Source organism: Zootoca vivipara, chromosome 4 (genome assembly GCF_963506605.1).
Source record: "Zootoca vivipara chromosome 4, rZooViv1.1, whole genome shotgun sequence".
NCBI classification, from domain to species: domain Eukaryota; kingdom Metazoa; phylum Chordata; class Lepidosauria; order Squamata; family Lacertidae; genus Zootoca; species Zootoca vivipara.
The window spans coordinates 70,593,360-70,612,350 of NC_083279.1; the positions used below are offsets into that span (position 1 = coordinate 70,593,360).

General features: G+C 42.9%; 1 protein-coding gene and 4 non-coding genes across 5 annotated transcripts; 3 read left to right on the forward strand and 2 right to left on the reverse strand.

Moving 5' to 3' along the window:
* The first annotated feature begins 1,598 nt into the window (after positions 1–1,598).
* On the forward strand, positions 1,599–14,177 carry CPOX (coproporphyrinogen oxidase). Its single transcript, XM_035115455.2, is given in 9 exon segments — positions 1,599–1,994; positions 1,996–2,025; positions 2,027–2,126; positions 4,965–5,108; positions 5,404–5,514; positions 6,668–6,809; positions 7,272–7,490; positions 9,594–9,698; positions 10,910–14,177. Coding segments are annotated over 9 exon segments (1,242 nt in total). The 5' UTR covers positions 1,599–1,691; the 3' UTR covers positions 10,998–14,177.
* Positions 14,178–15,689: 1,512 nt separating this feature from the next.
* Positions 15,690–15,761, forward strand: TRNAH-GUG (transfer RNA histidin (anticodon GUG)). The gene has a single exon. It is a non-coding gene; the product is annotated as a tRNA-His (tRNA).
* Positions 15,762–16,162: 401 nt separating this feature from the next.
* Positions 16,163–16,236, reverse strand: TRNAI-AAU (transfer RNA isoleucine (anticodon AAU)). Its single transcript has one exon. It is a non-coding gene; the product is annotated as a tRNA-Ile (tRNA).
* Positions 16,237–17,289: 1,053 nt separating this feature from the next.
* On the forward strand, positions 17,290–17,363 carry TRNAT-AGU (transfer RNA threonine (anticodon AGU)). Its single transcript has one exon. It is a non-coding gene; the product is annotated as a tRNA-Thr (tRNA).
* An 829-nt stretch (positions 17,364–18,192) lies between these two features.
* On the reverse strand, positions 18,193–18,275 carry TRNAL-CAG (transfer RNA leucine (anticodon CAG)). Its single transcript has one exon. It is a non-coding gene; the product is annotated as a tRNA-Leu (tRNA).
* Positions 18,276–18,991: the final 716 nt, after the last annotated feature.

The following is an 18,991-nucleotide window of genomic DNA, read 5'->3' on the forward strand; positions in this document are numbered from 1 at the left end:
ATGCGATCTTATTGGTATTTATATTATTGTTCCTTGCTGTGTTAACAATTGTTTGTACTTAATGATTCTATCCTTTGTACTATTATCTTGTATCCCTTGCGAGTATTTCCTTTTATATTTATATTAAAATTTGTTTCCATTTCCATATTTTTCCATATATGTCTCTACACACTCCCACTCTCTCTTAACTTTTTGTTTGGAGCTGCCTCTAATTGAAGCCATTCATTTTGCCATTGCCATAAATTCACAAATCTTGGTTCTCCATTCTGATATTTCTGGTATTTTTCCTATTTTTCCCACTACCGGTAGTAGTCTCGCTGCTGCTGTGCCGTAGAGGAATATGTTTCTTTTTGTCTTTGGGAATATCATTAGTTATTAAGTCCATCAGATATGCTTCTGGCTTCTTAAGAATTGTGCTCTTAAATATTCTTTTCAGCTATTCATGTATCTTAGTCCAGAATTGTTTAATCACCTTGCACCCCCCACCACCACATATGATACATTGTTCCCACCTCTACTTTACATCTCCAACAAAGGTTTGCATATTTTTTAATAAATATTAGCCAATTTCACTGGGGTAAGGTACCAACGATTTTCATTATATTTTCTCTTATCACATAACAGGCTGTAAAATTTATATCCACACTCCACAATTTTTCCCACCTGTCTAAGTGTATTGTCTTGCCCCAAATCTTGTGACCACTCTATCATTGTTTCTTTTATTACTTCATCTTTCAATTCCCACTCAAGGAGTAAATTATACATTTTCGATACTATATTTTTATTTGGCTGCAGTAATTTGCTTTGCAGTTTGGAAGTTTTATGTTCAAAACCTTTTGTGCTGTTGTCTTCATTAAACAGGTGGACTATTTGATGAAATTGTAGCCAGCTATTACAATAATCTTTAATCTCATCATATGGTTTTAATTTTAAGACGCCATGTTCTTTTATTAATAGTTGTTGATATGTTGGCCAATTCTTTTCCATTTTTTTTTAACCCGCTAATACCTCTGGTGGGGACACCCACCAGGGAATCTTTGGTTCCAGTAGCCACCGGTAATTTACCCCATACTTTATATAAGGCTTTTCTAATTATATGATTCAAGAAATCCTTATTTACGGTCACTTTGTCTTAAACCAAATAGACGTCCCAACCTGGCAGGGGAGACACCATGATCATGTAGGACTGAACCATGATTCGACGCTCTCACGTTAAGAGGAAACGGGACACAGGGCTGCGGGTGCGTTTTTTTTTATTATTTATTGAACTTCTATGCCCGCACTTCCCTCCAAAGATCACAGGGCGGCTTACTTCAGTTTGCTCAGCGCCCCGCGCCAACTCCCCTCTCGTGCTACGTGCTGCCCAGCCCTGCCCGCCGCGTTACGCAAAGCAGGGGCTTCCCCGCTCGGACGCCCATTCCGGAGCTCTTGCTTGGGAGTTGTAGTCTGACTGCCTCCCGGCGGCGACGCACACAACGGAACGCCGAACTACGTTCCCCAGGAGCCTTTGCTCCGGATTGTTCGTTTGTTTTCCCCCGCCCCTTCCACTGCTGCCTGAGGCGAGGGGGGCGTGTGCGCCGCTTCCTCATCGTCCGGGCCGGCGGTGAGAAGCAGTGGGGTCGCCGAGGTCCGCGCTTGCTCGCCATTGTCGCTGCTGGTGCGCGGGGGTTTGCGCCGCGGGCGCCCGGGGCATGTCGCTGGGCGCCGGGTCGCGCTGCTGCTGCAGGAGGAGCTTCTGGGCAGGCGGCTGCGGGTCGCCGCCGGGAGCTTCCCGCTGGGCTGAGAGACTCGGCTGGGGCGCGGCGGCGGCGGCGGCGCTGGCCGGGCTGGGGCTGGCCCGGCGGGCCGAGATGGAGCAGCAGAGCAGCAGCAGCAGCTGCGGCGGGGGCAGCTGGCCGGTGGCGGCGGCCGGGAGGCGGAGGACGACGACGAGCTGGCGCTGCCGCTGCGAGCGCTTCATGGCGCCGCCGGTGAGCGGGCTGGGCGAGCTGCGCGGACCGTCGCGGGGCCATGCGGAGCCGCATGGGAGCTGCTCATCATGGAGACGCAGAGCCAGGTGTGCAGCGCCCTGGCCCAGGTCGACCGCGGCGCCCAGTTCACCGTGGACCGCTGGGAGAGGAAGGAAGGTGACCCAAGTTCCGGAGGGGGGGTGCCGAGCACACACGCACGGTCGTGCACGTCCTACACGTGCACTTCGGGCTCCCGGAATTATTGTTGTCATTGACTCCCCCCCCCCCGCAAGGGCTCTCAAGCTGGCTTGAACCAAAAAAGCGTAGAACGTAATAACAAATTTAAAAAAAAACACCGCTAGAATTTATATGATTCTATTAAACGGATCGGTGAAATCGCAGAGTTCAAACCCCCTGCCATGCAGGGATCTCAGTAACATCATCTAGGGTAAAACCCTATCTGAAGAAGTGTGCATGCACACGAAAGCTCATACCTATGACAAACTTAGTTGGTCTCTAAGGTGCTACTGGAAGGGATTTTTTTTAAATTTTGTTTTGACTACGTCATACCAACACAGCTACCTACCTGTAACTAGGATAAAAGCATCACAGCAAAGCACCCTCTCCTTAAAGGCAGTCAGTTCTGACCACCTCTACACAGAAAATAAGCCCTGCTTAATTCAGTGGGGGGTTTCTCCTTAAGTAAGCAGGATTAGGTTTGCAGCCTAATTGATGCAGAATAGCCACCACTGTACTCAAGGGACTTGGTTCTGCTGTAAGGTGGTCAACCACATTGGGGGACGGAAAGGTTACTTCACCATAAGTGTGTACAGGATTGCAAATACTGCTTGAGCAACACATTTCAAAACAAAGCCAGAATAGCTAGTTTGAATTAGACTCCCTTCTTCACCCCAAGAGCTGGTGGCTTGGAATTTGATTGCGATCAACTAGTGCAAAGGTAAAGGATATGTAACCTGTGTTACATGCTCCTAAGTATGCTCCTGTGAGTTTTAGGGGTGCCTGTATATATGTGTGTTAACTGGGGGTGCTGCTGCAATGTCACGTGTGGCTGTGTGTTTTGACACCGCTATACAGTAGTAGGGTGCTATAGCAGGAAGTTTTCAAAGTGAGGATTAATTACTTTTTTTATACCTTTCAGTGGATCCGTCGCAATTTTGGTGATTGAAGACACACATACTCCTATCACTGTGTTTATGGGGTGAATTTGAACCCATTCGTGTTTATAGCTATCAAACTAGGACATAGTAGCTTATTTTGGAGCATAAGAGAGTGTGGTCTTTGTGTGCATACTCTACAGTGAAAATGCCTAACATAAGGAAGTTGCAGAGTGGAAATAGTGGGAAGCTTAGAATATCTTATATTTGGCACTTTTTTAGTCCATCCTTTTGTGTATGGGATCTGGACTGTATGTTCATACAATTCTCTTTATGAGAGGAGAGTCCTTTAGGGAAGATAGGTAGATATCTGGAAAGTGAGTGCCTTAGATTGATAATTGGAGTTTTAAAAAACGTAATCTTAGAATTTTTAATATGAAAGTACCTTTAGACTTTGAATAGTTTGTTTGTGACTTTGTGCCCAGGGCTTCAGGGGCTGTTAATATATGTCTCTCAGTTTTCTCCTGTTAATCACATTTGCTTCTGGAGTGAATCGCCAGGCCAGGAACAAAATGTTATCTAACAGAAGCAGAAGAGTTGTGAAAGTCAAAGTTACACAATTGAACTAGACCATTTTTAGAGACAAAATTTCCTTAAATGATTTTTGTTTAATGGGCAGTTGAGTTTTTGCAGATGAGCGTGACTGATTTCAAGGGAGGGTTTTATATGACAGGCCCAGTGTGGCATGCAGGGTGTGTGTGGAGTGAAGCAGATAAGAAAGGAGGGTCCCACTGAGGTCCTATCTGCTCTTTACAAATATTAGAGAACACTGCATCTTTAAAACCAGAAAAAAAAACTATCACATCTACTTTTTGTCCTAATGCACATCATTTTTGAGAGGAAGCCTTTATAAAAAATATCACTTTTTTTTTTTGAAAAAAAATTAAGAAAAAATTTAATTGGTTGCTTTTTCTTTGTGCTTAATAAGGTGGAAGGTACCGTAGTTGTGACTATAGTTCTGCTTAGTAACAGATTGTAGTTTTGTTCACACATCACAATAAGCCAAGGTTGCTGGCTTACATTGGGAACCAGCAGCATACTGGAAGCCACTGCCCAATTACTCCTGTTTCACTCTTCCTTCGTGCAAGCCAGGAAGCTGAAATTAAGCTTGACTTCCTGTGATGCCCAAACCCAGGTTTGTTGCTCTTTAGCAAACCAGACTTAAACCATAGTTTGTTGTTGGCTTTTAAATGCTGGTTTGTTAGGAGGCAGCAGACCAGAATTCTCCTTGTTTTGGGCAGTGTAGAAAGCCACCCTTAATGATGACTTCCTGGGTTGTTTCTCCTTCTTGTGCTTGGGGCAGGGTGAAAAAGGAATAATCTGACTGGGCACGAGCATGCTTCTTATTTCTGAAACCATAATATGCTGGCCATCTTGCATATTATGACCTGCGAACATGGTCGGTGATGGTTCCTTACAAGCTTCAGGTCATTTAGTAGCCGTCTCTCCATGAAGTGGTAATGCATCCCAACTTGATTGAAGTTTAATTGAAATAATACTTCTGTGAATTTTTCATGCCTCAAGATAATTATTGAAAGTTTTATCCTTGCACAGTTTATCCTGCTGCTCAAATTATTGAGGGGCATGGATGAAAGGAAGACTTTAACATCAATTTAACTTAACATCCTTCTGGCTGCCACCAGTTTTAGCAAAATCATCAACAAAGTGTAAAAGTGTCAAGTCCCACCAGGCCCCTCCTCTGTAGTTTGTGCTGCCTTTTCCTATTCTGAAGAGCCAAGTTACCAAATTGCCTAGGTTTGGATAACTATATGAACAGGTGTCTTTACAAATGGCGTACACTAATTTCAATGAAATGAAACCTTGCTTCTTGTTTTAACAGGTGGGGGAGGCATCAGCTGCGTACTGCAGAATGGAGAAGTCTTTGAGAAGGCCGGAGTTAATGTGTCTGTTGTTTTTGGACACCTTTCTGAAGAAGCAGCTCAACAGATGAGAAGCAGAGGGAAAACCCTGAAGGGCAAAAGTGGTAAGGCAGGTTGCTTTGGAAATCTGGATCTGCCAAAGGCCAGGCTCTGGATGGGAGCAGGCTTCAGGCTGCATACAGGGCAGGGTGCAAGGCTCATGCTCTGCTATAGGTGCATAAGAGCTCCAGTGTCACCTCAGCAAGAAACAAACTGAAACTAAAAAGTTGTGGGTTCATGTACATTGCTTCTGGGATGCACCATGCAGAATTGGAAGCACGGTTAGAAAAAATTGTTTCATTTTCAGAGCTGGATAATGTTTTCATTGTTGGCACAGACTTCCTTTATTTTGCCTTGTAGGAAAACTGCCTTTTTGTGCTATGGGAGTCAGCTCCGTTATTCATCCAAAGAACCCTCATGTTCCTACCATACACTTCAACTACAGATACTTTGAAATTGAGGAGGCCGATGGTAAGATCAGTAATGAACCAGGAGTGTCTGAATTGTATGTGAGTGAAAAAATAATGCAGCCCACCTTCAGAAGAGAGAATTCTTATGCTGCAGCAAGGAATTGAGAATTTACCCTCCTTAACCTCTGCTTGTCTAAACAAGATGATCTGTGGCATGTATAACAGATCTCTACAGCCGTGACCTATTAGAGAAGTCAGTAGGAGGGAGAAAAGAACTTAAAACTTGAGAAGATGTAGGTAGCAAATTTATCTCATTTATTCCCAATGGGATGGCTTTCTCAAGGAACAGGATTACTGATTAACCTAGGCAGTGTGGCATCTGCTTGTCTTGACATCCTAAAAATATCTGAGCATTTTTCTTTACAATGGTCTCTTCAGTTTTCCACAACTATTTTAGGAAGCATTTCAGATGCTTTAATCCCTGGTTTTGCAGGATGTTATGATATGTAATCTGTGACCAAGGGACAGTAGTGTCAACCTGCCTTTTATATATGATCTTGGTTTTTTTACTTTTAAAAATGAATTTCTCCAATCCAGGCATCCCCAAACTTCGGCCCTCCAGGTGTTTTGGACTACAATTCCCATCATCTCTGACCACTGGTCCTGTTAGCTAGGGATCATGGGAGTTGTAGGCCAAAACATCTGGAGGGCCGCAGTTTGGGGTTGCCTGCTCTAATCCATAAGCCTGGGAGAGTGCAGAAGTTAAAATAAGTGCCTTGTAATCAATTTTCTTTACTACCCCTCAAATTTTTCCTTGGATGTATTGGCAAGTATAATGCAGGCAGTTGTCTTAAGTTGGCGATATATTTTGTGTGTGTGTGTGCGCGCATTACAGACGAGTCAGTAAGTAAATGCATGTGATTATTCATATATTTTACAAGAGTAAATGTAAAAAAGTGATGGGCTAGAGACTTCCAATTGCAGAACATTCCTGTCTGCTACAGCCTCCTGTACACCCTCAAAATCAGCTCTTAAGGGGTTGCAGGACCCTCCAGAGCAGATTTCGTGCGCATGGCGGGGAAGGGAAGGAGGGGAAGGCCCATTGCATAAGTGGAGTTCAGGTCATGGAGCGTTGGCAACAGCTCAAATGTATCTAATAACTTTGTTATGGGTAAAATAATTATGTAGTTGTTTGGGGTCTTTTTTGCCCTTAGGTACGACACAGTGGTGGTTTGGTGGTGGAACAGACCTCACTCCAACTTACTTGGACAAAGATGACGCCGTTCATTTCCACAAAACCCTGAAGGAAGCTTGTGATCGGCATAATCCAGAGCTGTACCCCAAGTTTAAGAAATGGTATGTAGAAAGCCCTAATCAAATTTTCCTTGAGGAAGGAAGAAATTATCAGAAAACATATGGGAGCTTTTTGCCCTATAGTTTTAAAGATGTCCTCTATCTGTGAATAATAATAATAATAATAATAATAATAATAATAATAATAATAATAATTTATTTATACCCCACCCATTTGGCTTGGTTTCCCCAGCCACTGGGCGGCTCCCAACAGAATATTAAAAACACAGTTAAATATCAGACAATAAAAACTTCCTTAAACAGGGCTGCTCAGCCAATGTCTGTACTGTTGACAGAATGGGACCAGAGAGAGTCAACTCTCTTCTCTTCCCTCCCTCCCCCTACTCTCCTGCTAAAGGTGGGGGTTATGCACCTGTGCCCCCCCCCCCGGGCTGTATATAGTGGTGTATTTCAAAATCTGCTGATATAACCAATTTTTTATGTGCCTAACATTCATGGTTGTAGGTGTGATGATTATTTTTATATCAAGCACCGAGGAGAACGACGAGGGATTGGAGGCATATTTTTTGATGACCTGGACTCTCCTTCAAAAGAAGAAGTCTTTCAGTTTGTGCAGAGTTGTGCCAAAGCCATTGTGCCTTGCTATGTTCCCATTGTGAAGAAGCACTGCCATGACAAATTCTCACCAGAGGAAAAATTGTGGCAGCAGATCCGCAGAGGGAGGTGAGCTTTGGAAGGCTTCAAACCATGGGGAAGGGGTGCTGTTTTGCTCATCAGTTGATCAGCAAGATGGCTAATCCAAAACCTTTTTGCCCCTTTTTCATAAAATGTCAATTTAATACATTTGAAGTAACCAAGAACCTTCTTCCTGTCTTTGTCCTAAGTCAGTGCTATTCTAATTTCTTCTTCATCCGAAGCTCTACCAGGCTTCTAACTGCCAGCCTGTTGAGTTGTGAGAACTTAATTTGAAGACACTGAATTTGTTTCCCTGTTGGCAAGATAAATACGTCCCTGCCAACTGAAACTGAACAATATTACTTGTATCCACAAACTAATGACAGTTTCTGAACAATCTTGTTGCATCATTTGAAATTCCAAGTGCTGACAATGTCTGATTATCTTTCGATTCTAAAGACAGCCTTGGAGCATGGTTCTGGTTTTGTGAGATCAGGGCGTTGCTTGAAGGGAAAAAACATAGGGGCTGCTTCGTGTCTTCTGATAAACCATGTAGAGGCTGGTATTAGGGTAGCTGAGTTCTGTTTTTCCTTGTTCTAAGATAAGGAGTGACAAGCTGACCATTATAACCCATCTTTTCCCCATTCATTGTGACTGGTCTTTAAGGTAGAGAGTTCTCTGCCGTGCAGATTTTGAAATTGCAGTCAACATGACTCTGGTTGTATCCTATAAGGAGTTTAACAATAGCGAGTAGACTGTGTTGAGTATGGTACCAATATTTTTTATTGTAAACACCAAATTAAACATGTATTAACAATTTCTTCTAAAAATGTGATATTGACAATGTGTCACTCATGTGAATTGAATATTAATGCATGCTTATCAAAATAATAAATAAAAAGTATAAGTAGCGACTAGACATTCTGTTTTGGTGCCCACAACCCAGGTCCCAGAAGCCATTTTGGCTCCTAGCTTTTCTATCCCAGTTTCTGACATTGGTTTTCTCATTGTATTGTTGTTTAGTCATTTAGTCGTGTCCGACTCTTAGTGACCCCATGGACCAGAGCACGCCAGGCACTCCTATCTTCCACTGTCTCCCACAGTTTGGTCAGACTCATTGTATTACTAGAGCGGAAACAAAACATTGTTGTAAAGCAGAAGGATTAGGGTGCGATGTTACAAGTTAAAATTGCCTATGTAGAAGGTCAAAAGTTCCATCTTCCTGTTCTTCGCTATGGTAGTGTGTTCTGGCATTTTTGTCTCAACTCATGGCCATCGCTGATAGTTCACTATCCCACCACTGCGAGTTTCTGTTTGTCTCTCTTGGCTTTTGAACCTTGGTGTTTTTGTTTGGCTTCCAACCTCTCTCTCCTTTAATTTGAGACACACTAAAAACTTGTCGTTTCCAACTTTTAAAATGTTGATAACATTTGTTTTCTGTACTGCTTCAAAGACAATGGCTTATACTCTACTAGAGAAGGTGGCAGGAGACCTGTGACCAGTTGAGATTGTGGCCCTGGGAGGGGATTTGCGTATGGGATCAGGATACTGCTGTAGAGCTGAGAAGGCTGCTGTGGTTGGTTCATGGCAAAATTATGGCTGGGACTCGTATGTAATTTTCAGTCTACTGTGACTGGACTTGTAAGCGAATGTTCATTTGACACTCCATTCAGACAGCTTATTTGGAAGCTCGTCTTCCTCTTTCTTGCAAAAATAAAAGCTTTTCTGTGTTTCCAATACTGAGCATTGATTGTTGCACAAATGCTGAATTCTCAAACTGGTGTTCTTTTGTTTCTGAGCCAAGCAATTGAGCAATTCTTTTACTAGCAATGTTGCTAACCTATGTGCATGGCTGGATTTGTTCCAAGTTTATCTGCAAGCATCGACTTTCAGAATTCAGCTTAAGATCCTTGGACTCTGGGTTACTTTTTATTTTTAGCGGCTAATGAAGTTTGACCTGAAAATATGTGGAAAGTGTTTAGTAAAATCATGAAGACCAGGGCGTTTATGCAGGATTTCCCTGGCCAGGTATTGGAGTAGAATTCCCTACAGAGCTTCTTTCCTTTACTTGTAATTAGCAAAGCCAGAATTAGTGACACAGTTTAAGGAAACAGACAAAAGTCTCTCTTTCTCCCCTGTGCTCTCCCACAGGTATGTGGAATTCAATCTTGTTTATGACAGAGGTACTAAGTTTGGACTTGCAACACCAGGATCTAGGATTGAAAGCATTCTTATGTCTTTGCCACTCACTGCCAGGTAAGAGCATCATCACAACCTCTAAACAGACCTTTTCAGGTACAGATACTGCTTAATAGGAAACTAACAAGTTTTGTTGCTTTTTAATTGCAAACAAGATTGCATAGCAGTGAGTTTAAAGTGCCTGGTCCAGCTCCAAATGTGTGCTAGCTAGCTTTGTGCAATAAGTAGCAGTAACTAGCTTTCTCAGAATCAATATTTCCATGTGCACGAAGCCATCACTAGGTGGGGAATGTCCTTGCCACTGTGAGAAGAACACTTCCCCCTGGAGAGACCCGAGAGAGGTGGGGATAGATAGATACTTGCTGTTGCTGGGTGCTTAGTGAATGGGCAACTGTGAGGGAGTGCCATTAGCTGGGTCTTTTTCCATGTTGTGAACCTGAACTCAGTAGTTCCTCAGGTTTTTAATTTTGGGGGACTCAGCTGGCTGGCTGGGGATATTGCTACCAATAAGAAACAACTTGCCTTTCCATTGGAAAGTATCCAGCTACTGTTTTGTTCTGCTCCTCTGGATTTGATGCTTAAATGAAGAACACACCAAGGGTCTGGCCAGTACAAGAAGCTCTGCTTCCCCTTGACTACCGCAGGGTCTGATGAGTGCTCACCTGGGTCTGTGGCCAACAGGACCCGCCCCCCAAGTCCCCCCATCTGCACATTTTCCTGTTTTGGAGAGAGGTGCTGCTACCAACTATATAAGGGAGTGTGGTTTGGATGTAGTATGAGGAAGAGATGAAGGATATTCAAAGGTCCTGCTTTACATACAGGTAGACCTTTTCTCAGGGCGTTCTGAATGCTTTACTCACATGTCTTCCTGGCTATTCTAGAGGGTCCCCTAACTCTTGGGAGCTGAATTGGGTGTGTGTGGAGTGCCACAGGCTGCAGGGAAAGGGGGAAGATTGGTGGACACCCCCTCCCCTCCTCTCTAGGGAATCAAAATCACATAGACACCCATTGGGTCCCACTCTGAGATATCAAAAGAAGTATGAAACTGTATTGTCTAGAGCAGTGTTTCCCAACCTTGTGCCTCCAGATGTTTTGGGCCTACAACTCCCATCATTCCTGACCACTGGTCTTGCTAGCTAGGGATGATGGGAGTTGTAGTCCCAAAACATCTGGAGGCACAAGGTTGGGAAACACTGGTCTAGACTAGCATGCATCCTGCTCGCCAGGTGAAAGTAATTGTATGTTTGTAATTTTAAAATTGTGTGCAGGTGGGAATACATGCATTCTCCTCCAGAGAATTCCAGGGAAGCTGAAATCCTAGAAGTTTTGCGCCATCCAAAAGACTGGGTTGCCTGACGAGCTGCGTCGGCTGCACACAGCCAGCCATGAAGACGACACAAACTCCTGCCTGCTTGCTCATCAAACTGCCATTGTGTGGCAGTTAATTTTTTTTATCTACTTAATCTCTTATCATGTGCCTTAGAAATAGTGTTTCAATTTTGTTATGTGTAAATATCCATTTTAAAAGCCACAAGCTGCTCCATTAGCAGTTTCTTGGTGAGAGGCTCACTTGACCATTTGTACTGGTATGATACACTGCTGAAAATGTAATGGGCTTGGTGCAGAAGGCAGCACGACCAGGGGAGACGCACTCAAAATGTGGTCGGCACACACTGCCCTAAAACTCTGCACCAGCTCCTAAGGTTTAGACCCAAAGCTGTTTTTTCAGGAATCTCCCTTGATTTACCCTCCTAATTGGCATGATTCTTTTATAGGCTATCTTAGCCCATTTCAGCAGTTGAGAGTTGCTTTCTCTTTAAATCCACTTTGTGTCCTATGGAGTCATGTATTTTAAAGCGGGTTGCTTGTACTTTTGATCTGCAATAATTTTCTTGAATGAGTAATATGATGGGGAAATTTTTGCTACGAGAACACTGTAAAATAAATTTGCACAGTGGTTTCCTGTCACTAGATAACCAGTTGAGGTTCCTGTAATATGTGTTCACAAACCATACTGCATAAATTACCTTATATAAAGGTACAATGCATTATGTTTGGGAAAGGGCCTTAGCTCACTAGTGAAGCAGATCCTTTGCATCCAGAAGTTCAATCCCTGGTTTCTCCTGTAGGGAAGAGGGAATCCTTTTGTGTGTGAAACTCTGGAGACTAGCCTCTGTCAGTCATTGTTGTACAATACTGAGTTATATTGACTAAGGATCTGATGTTGTATCGGGCAGCTTCCTATGTTCCCACGTATTTGAACATGTGCAAGTGTGCAACATTTGCCCAGCAGATGCACAGACTAAGTAACATTTCTCACTTGCTGGATGAATTTTTTCAACATTTGCCCTCAAGAAGCCTTAACCTAGTCCAAGGGAGGAGTTTCTACAGGACCAGAAGCATGGCTAAGAGCAGGCACCCCCAAACTGCGGCCCTCCAGATGTTTTGGCCTACAACTCCCATGATCCCTAGCTAACAGGACCAGTGGTCAGGGATGATGGGAATTGTATCTGGAGGGCCAAAGTTTGGGGGTGCTTGGCTAAGAGCACCTGAATAGGGTTGGGCAGTGACAGCTTGGACCAATTTTAGAAGTTGTGCACTCTTTGTATTTCCCACATTTGTAAATAAAATGAAAAAGCTGCACGGAATAGAATGCATACCTTTCGATTTTCAGTTCTGTCTCGTATTAACAACATTTGCAAGTGATTCATTCCAAACCTAAAAGTGGGCCTAGTGACACCTGGAAAACAACCGTAGACATGTGAGGCAGAAAGCTTATTTTTATACCACATCTCAGCCCAAAAGGCTCCCAAAGCTTCAATTCATTCAAATTGATCCTGTCTGGGTTGGTAGAATGTACTGTAGGGATGTGTGGCAATAAAAGAATGTCAGCTGAGGATGTCTTAAAACGAGCTAAACATACTTCTGTCACATCAGATTTATGAAGAAAGGATTGTCTGATCTCAGGTTTACTGCACCTGCACCTTGTCATGAAAGGCTTTTCTTAAACACCAAGGTGAGGAAATGGCCCTATGCCTATGGTATGATGTTCTTCTGCTTGCATTATAGCGAAGGTCACATTACATTTTTGGTCAATGAGCCGGAGTGCTCTTCCTTAGAATTTTAAGTGGTTTGTTTGCTTGTTTGTTTTTGGCAACGCATTCAGTTGTCTCCCTTACTAGAAACCTAGGAGCAGAGGTGTAACATTCATGATCTGTTGGCCATGCTGGCTAGGGCTGATGAGAGTTGGGCCACAAGTAAACTCCCCTCTGGATTTAAAAATTTCAGTAGTATATTCTGCACTACACTATGCACTAGTATATTATAACATGTTATAGTATATACACTTGGGAGTAAACCCGCTACAACTCAGTGGGGCACTTCAGAGTAAACATACATGGGATATTTGCCCTAAGCTTTATGGGTTGCAGAAAATGGATCAGCTCTTTTGTGCAAAAGTTAGTTCCGTGTTTGTGTGCGAGTGTGTGTCTTGAAATGTTCCTCAGTTTTTTTTACCCAGTGCAGAAAATGGAGGAATCTGCAGCAATGGAGAAGCTGGAGGAGTCAGAGGAATTCCAAAGGCTGCTATGTTTTATAGATTTGACCTAATCCTTGATGATGTTCTGCCTCTAACAACATTTGAAAGTTCCCAGCATCATGTGCTAAGCGTGTTGCTTGATAAGTGCTCCAATGCAGTAGGCAATGCTATGATTGTTTACGTTGCTACCTTTTGAATCAGAAAAAAAAATGCACTAGTGTTAGTTGGCTGTAACTATTTGAAATACTGCTCAAGAAAAAGATTTGCACAACAGTGTTTTCGATTTCTTCCAAGATTTCTCCCCACCCCAATCATTTAAAACTCCTGGTTTAAAAGGGGAATTTCCCCCCTTGATTTTTTCCATGTCTTCCATTCTCCCTCCTGCACAGCCTTCAAATCTACAAAACCTAATAACTTATTTAGTGCTCTTACAAAATGCTGTTGACTTTTAATGTTCTGTTTGGCAGCAGAACTTTTTTGTGAAACTGAATAAAGCGGCTGAGGCTACAAAACAAATCTGTGTGCTGGTCATTTTTCTTTCAGGCTTTAAGGAGCTATGTTTTCTGGCAATCATCACAGGTGATGAAAAGTCATGAGTAGGTAGTTAGTAATTTAAGTGGTTTATTCTATAGAAAATACAAAGGCAATGTGAAGATGGGGACCTTCCCAGGATTGGATTCCTCATCGGTGGTCTTGCATGCACATTGATCTGATGGTTCTTGGGCCCCTGGTGTAGCTCATGCCAGCCTGGTGGGTTCCTCCCTGGGCTTGTGAGCAGGTAATTCTTCCTACCCCTCATCCAATGAAGCTCCTCTAGGACATCTCAGAACTCAAGACACTTGAGAACCACCCAGATAACTTCATTTACTCATGCATCCTTCATGGGACACTTGTTCTATATAACTTGGTTGTTTATATAAAATCATGTATATGTAATTATATATATTTTGAAAGTTATCAATCAGGCTGCCCACTATTGTACCTCGTATTCAAAAGCAAAACTTAAATTTCACTCTTCTAACAGTTCAGTTTTTGTGGCATTTTGAACCAGACCAGTGTTTTGAAAATGCACTGCATAAGTTTTGACTCTTGCTTCTGGCACATGGATGACCCTAAGCAATATTCAAAATTATGCATTTAATATATTTGTATCCTGCCTTTCTCCCAAGTTGGGATTTGACTGCCTTCTCAAACAGCAGCAGTAACTTCAATGGGCATTTATTGCTGAAGGTGCAGACACACCAAAACCAAAACCAAATAGTGCTTTTATTTGCCATAAGATCTCTGCACTGAGGGTGGGTGCAGATGTACCCACTAATCCAAAATGCATCTTAAGTGGTGATTCTATATTAACGTTTAGGATCTGTGAAAGTTTGAAAACACACTGCTGTACACAGCTATAGGTAATTTGATTGAGAACAACTTTTAAGAAAACAAGCCGAGTGTGTTTTGCAGCATGTATTATGCTCTGGAGGGGGAATTCTGACTTCATATCTGTTGCTTTCAATGTAAAAAAAAAGGGCTCAATTGCCTTAAATGTTATGCCCTACATGAAAAAAATTCCTTCAGTAGCACCTTAAAGACCAACTAAGTTTTTACTTTGGTATGAGCTTTCGTGTGCATGCACACTTCTTCAGATACACTAGAAACAGAAGTGTCAGACCCTTATATATGAAGTTGTTAATATTTAAGAGTTGTGATTCTTGTCTGGCTTCTCTGATTTTGTTTTACTCAGTTTCCTGAGTGTCACCAAAAAGATTCTACACACATAAAGCTTTAAGTAGAGAATAAAACACTCCCCCATTCTGCCCCCAGCAAAGATGCCTCCTATTTTAAGATACCTGTTAAATTTTCTATATAAACTAGACTAGGTCCATTGAAAAGTGTTTTTAAATAGGAAAAAGCAAACGTTCCAATAAAAACTGGAGCGGTATACCCCACCCCACACAATTGTATACCATGCAACTAGGCTGTTTTTATTAGTTATGGTTTAAGAAAGCTACCCTATGATATCAGGGGCTTAATTCAACTGCAGGAAGGGTGGAGAGGAAACTAAAATATTCCCCATCATCAACATGCTACATATTTACTAAATCTTACGATCTAGTTTCTTTCTTTACGTTTCCTGAATAAGGAAGAGGCAGGAGATGTCAGAACAATGTGTGGGCTTCTATCTAGGCTAAAAATGTAAGATATGTGTGGGAAACCAACCAATACCTTTATACTTCTACAGAAGTAAAACTAGCCTGTCATCAGAAGAAAAATATTTCCTAATAGAGTAAATGCATGCAGAATACAAGGGTTAACAGGATCAAGACAAAAAAAAAGAAGAAGAAAGAGGAGGAATGCGGGTAGTTAATGAATCAGAAGGAGGCTTTTGCTTTGCTTAATGAACAGTATTAAGCAATTTAATTACAACCTTCTATGGAATGTTAATGACTGCCCCTTTCACTGCTATTCGTTTTCAAGTAAGCATTTTCATGAGGAATTTTCCAGCTCAGCGGTGGCGCGCCGTGATCGTATAGTGGTTAGTACTCTGCGTTGTGGCCGCAGCAACCTCGGTTCGAATCCGAGTCACGGCAAAAGTTTTCACCTTGTTTTCTGGGCCTTAAGAAAGCAGAATAGAAATCTAATACAGTAACAACTTTTTTTTCAGTTGCTGCTTCTCTCCCCCCCCCCTTTTAGAAATGTTTCCCGTCTTTCTAGAGGAAAAGGATGCCAAGGAGTCCTCTTTTCTCCCGCCTCTCTAGCGCAATTAATCAGGGGTGCACAAGCAAACCATTAAAAAAGTGCATTGGAGACATGATGCAGAAGAAAGAGACTATATTTATACTGTGCAGAAGCAACTGCAGGGCAGAGACCGTCCTGGAGAACAAAGTAAAGCCTATGGAGAAATTCCCATGAATAAATATAAAAACAAAGCAATTGTATCTGTAAAACTAATGTTTGCCCCAAGGGGAGAAAAGTAGTAAGAAAAAGTAGCTGGCCCGTACGGGGATCGAACCCGCGACCTTGGCGTTATTAGCACCACGCTCTAACCAACTGAGCTAACCGGCCATAGCTGAAAGAGCTGCTTAGATTTTGCCCCTTCCAGAAATTCAGTGCTAGTGTGAAGTTTCTTTTCCTCCAAGACTAGAATATACAACGCATTGAATTTTCCCTGGTGCCCGCACTCTGAAAACGCGCATATTTTTCTCATTGCAACGGAAAATTGGGACGGTTGCCTGCCCAATCTCATGGAGAGGCAGCGGCGGAGAAAAGCAGAAACCCAGGGGAATAATCGGCGCTTGTTTTTCTGCAAAGAATGAATGGTGAGCTCCCTCCGCCTCTCGGCAGCTCACTGCCGCTTCTGCAAGCGAGGGGACCTTCAGCTGGAAGGATCAGAGGTGACAAGCGGAATGCACACGTTTATCCTTTCGGCGGCTGAAGAGGGACGCGATTTCCACAATTTTATCATATCCCCTTAGGTATATGATCTTTTTTTTATTCTGCAAGACCTGAAGCAAAAGTAGGAGCCACTCGCTCCTTATTCGGAAGGATCCCGGGTTGGGTTCTGGGGGTGGATTTTCCTTGAAATCTCCTATATCTCATATCGTGGAAGAGGAAAATTGGGTTGCAGTTCATCGAGCTTTACCTGGACTGACTCCTATGAACGTTCCCCACAAAGGGGAGGGTGGGTGGAATATTTATCATGCTAAATAAAGCAAGATGCTGTTATTGATTTGGGGGGGGGGGTTGCAAAATAAAAATAACAAAAGAAACCCACATTTATTAAGCACATGGTTTTTTTTTTTACTAAGGTCTGCTAAGTGACAAATAAGGCAGTATCTGCCCACACATTCAGAATCTAATAGTAATACAAAATGAATGAGTAGGGAAGAGGAACGTAAGAATATAAGAGCAGCTCTGCTGGATCGGTTCAACGACCACCCAGTATCCGCATAGTGGCCAGCCAGGTGCCTTTTGGAAACAGCAAACAGGACCTGAGCACAACAGCACTTTCCCATCCTGGCATTTAGACATTCAGTTCCTACATTGTGAAATGCAGTACAGTACTGTAGTTGAATTATTCTTTAGGGGAGATCTCAATAAAGGTATGATGCAACAATAGGCGCCGTGGCTTAGCTGGTTAAAGCGCCTGTCTAGTAAACAGGAGATCCTGGGTTCGAATCCCAGCGGTGCCTTAGGAGTTCCTTTCATTCGTCTGTTTAAGCTTTTCGCCCACCTAAAGAGGTACAGGGGCTGCATCATCTTATGATTATTCTATCTATGGTTTTTGCTCTGTGGCGTTCAGATTGAGCATAGCGTTCCTGTCCCGAGAAAAGGAAGCGCTCAAAGAGAAAGCACAAAGCTCAAGCCAGCCTTCGATGTGTAACAGAGAAAGCCGCACGCTATTAATCCAACCAACCCACAAGCTACTCCTCTTAACTGCCTCACTCAATGCTCGCTTACTCACACCTAAGTGGCAGGGCTCAACACCAATGGTGCGCTGCAAATATTGTGCATCTGAGCATGTGCAAAGTGCCTGCATTTCTCCGGGGCCATCAAACATGCCTCCACGGTCCACCTCGTCCTCATATCAAAGATGAGAGGGCATGGAAGCAAATTGCAATGGGGATAATCTGAAAGGGCTCGCGTTCCTTTAAGAATCCCAGGCTCGTATCGACTGCAGACTCTGCTAGCACCTTCTGCAGCAACTAGACATTGCTCCCGCAATGTCTTACTGAAATGGGGCCGGGGGCACCTCTTTGGTCCCCGCTCTGTGCTTCTGACCCTCTGCCGCCGCCTTGGCAATTTATCGTTCAGAAAAGTTTAATAAAAGTATCTCTTTCCTCCAACCTCTGAACACTACATTAAAAAATGGCAACAACAACAATACAGGAGGGAAATATTGTTTCGAATACGTAATCTTTCTTTAGTCACAAAACACATCGCAGGTTTAAAAAGAAACTACGTGGTGAACTGCATAGGAAATGCTGCCTGTTATTAGCACTGAAACAAAGAAAATGTGTTTGTCAGAAGTGGGATTCGAACCCACGCCTCCAGGGGAGACTGCGACCTGAACGCAGCGCCTTAGACCGCTCGGCCATCCTGACACCTACAAAAAAGAGGCTCTCGAACAGGTCCTAGTAATCCAAGATTATGTCGAGAATATTTTATAATCCATAAATTTTAAATATGTATGGCATATAAAACAAAGGACTTGCTAACGCTCAGTTCACCCTTTGGCAAGCTATTTGTGTGTCATGGGTTTTCTTCTTACACATCTCCTTAGAATACACCCATCAGTCTAGTATTTTTGTTGAACCAGGTAGAGAATCTCTATGCAGAGGTTCAAAGACCATTGCAGGCTACAAAACTTGCTCTATATACACAAGGTTACTGAATAGTCATTTTGCAGTATAAAGCAAGTCCCATTTTCAATTATTGCACACTTGCAATTTATGTAGTGCAAGCTTAAAGGTCTGATCACCATATAAAACAAGAATTGCCCCAAGACAGCCCTCTTTTGAGGATCAGATTAACAATTCTTTCATAGCTAATATACTTCCTTTCCCAGAGGAAGCATGATTTAGTGAAATACATTTACAGAGACACAACCTTAAGGAAGCTTTGGTGTGCAAATTATTATGAAACAGATTGAGATAACAAAATGCAGCAGCAACTTTAGGAATTCATTCTGATCTGAGGCTCCAGTATGCCTTTTGGAACCATTTAACATGAAGGCTGCTAGCCATGACTGCTTCCAGTCGGAGGCAGTGTCCTCCTGAATACTAGTTGCCAGAAACCACAGGAGTGGGGTGGTGGAAGA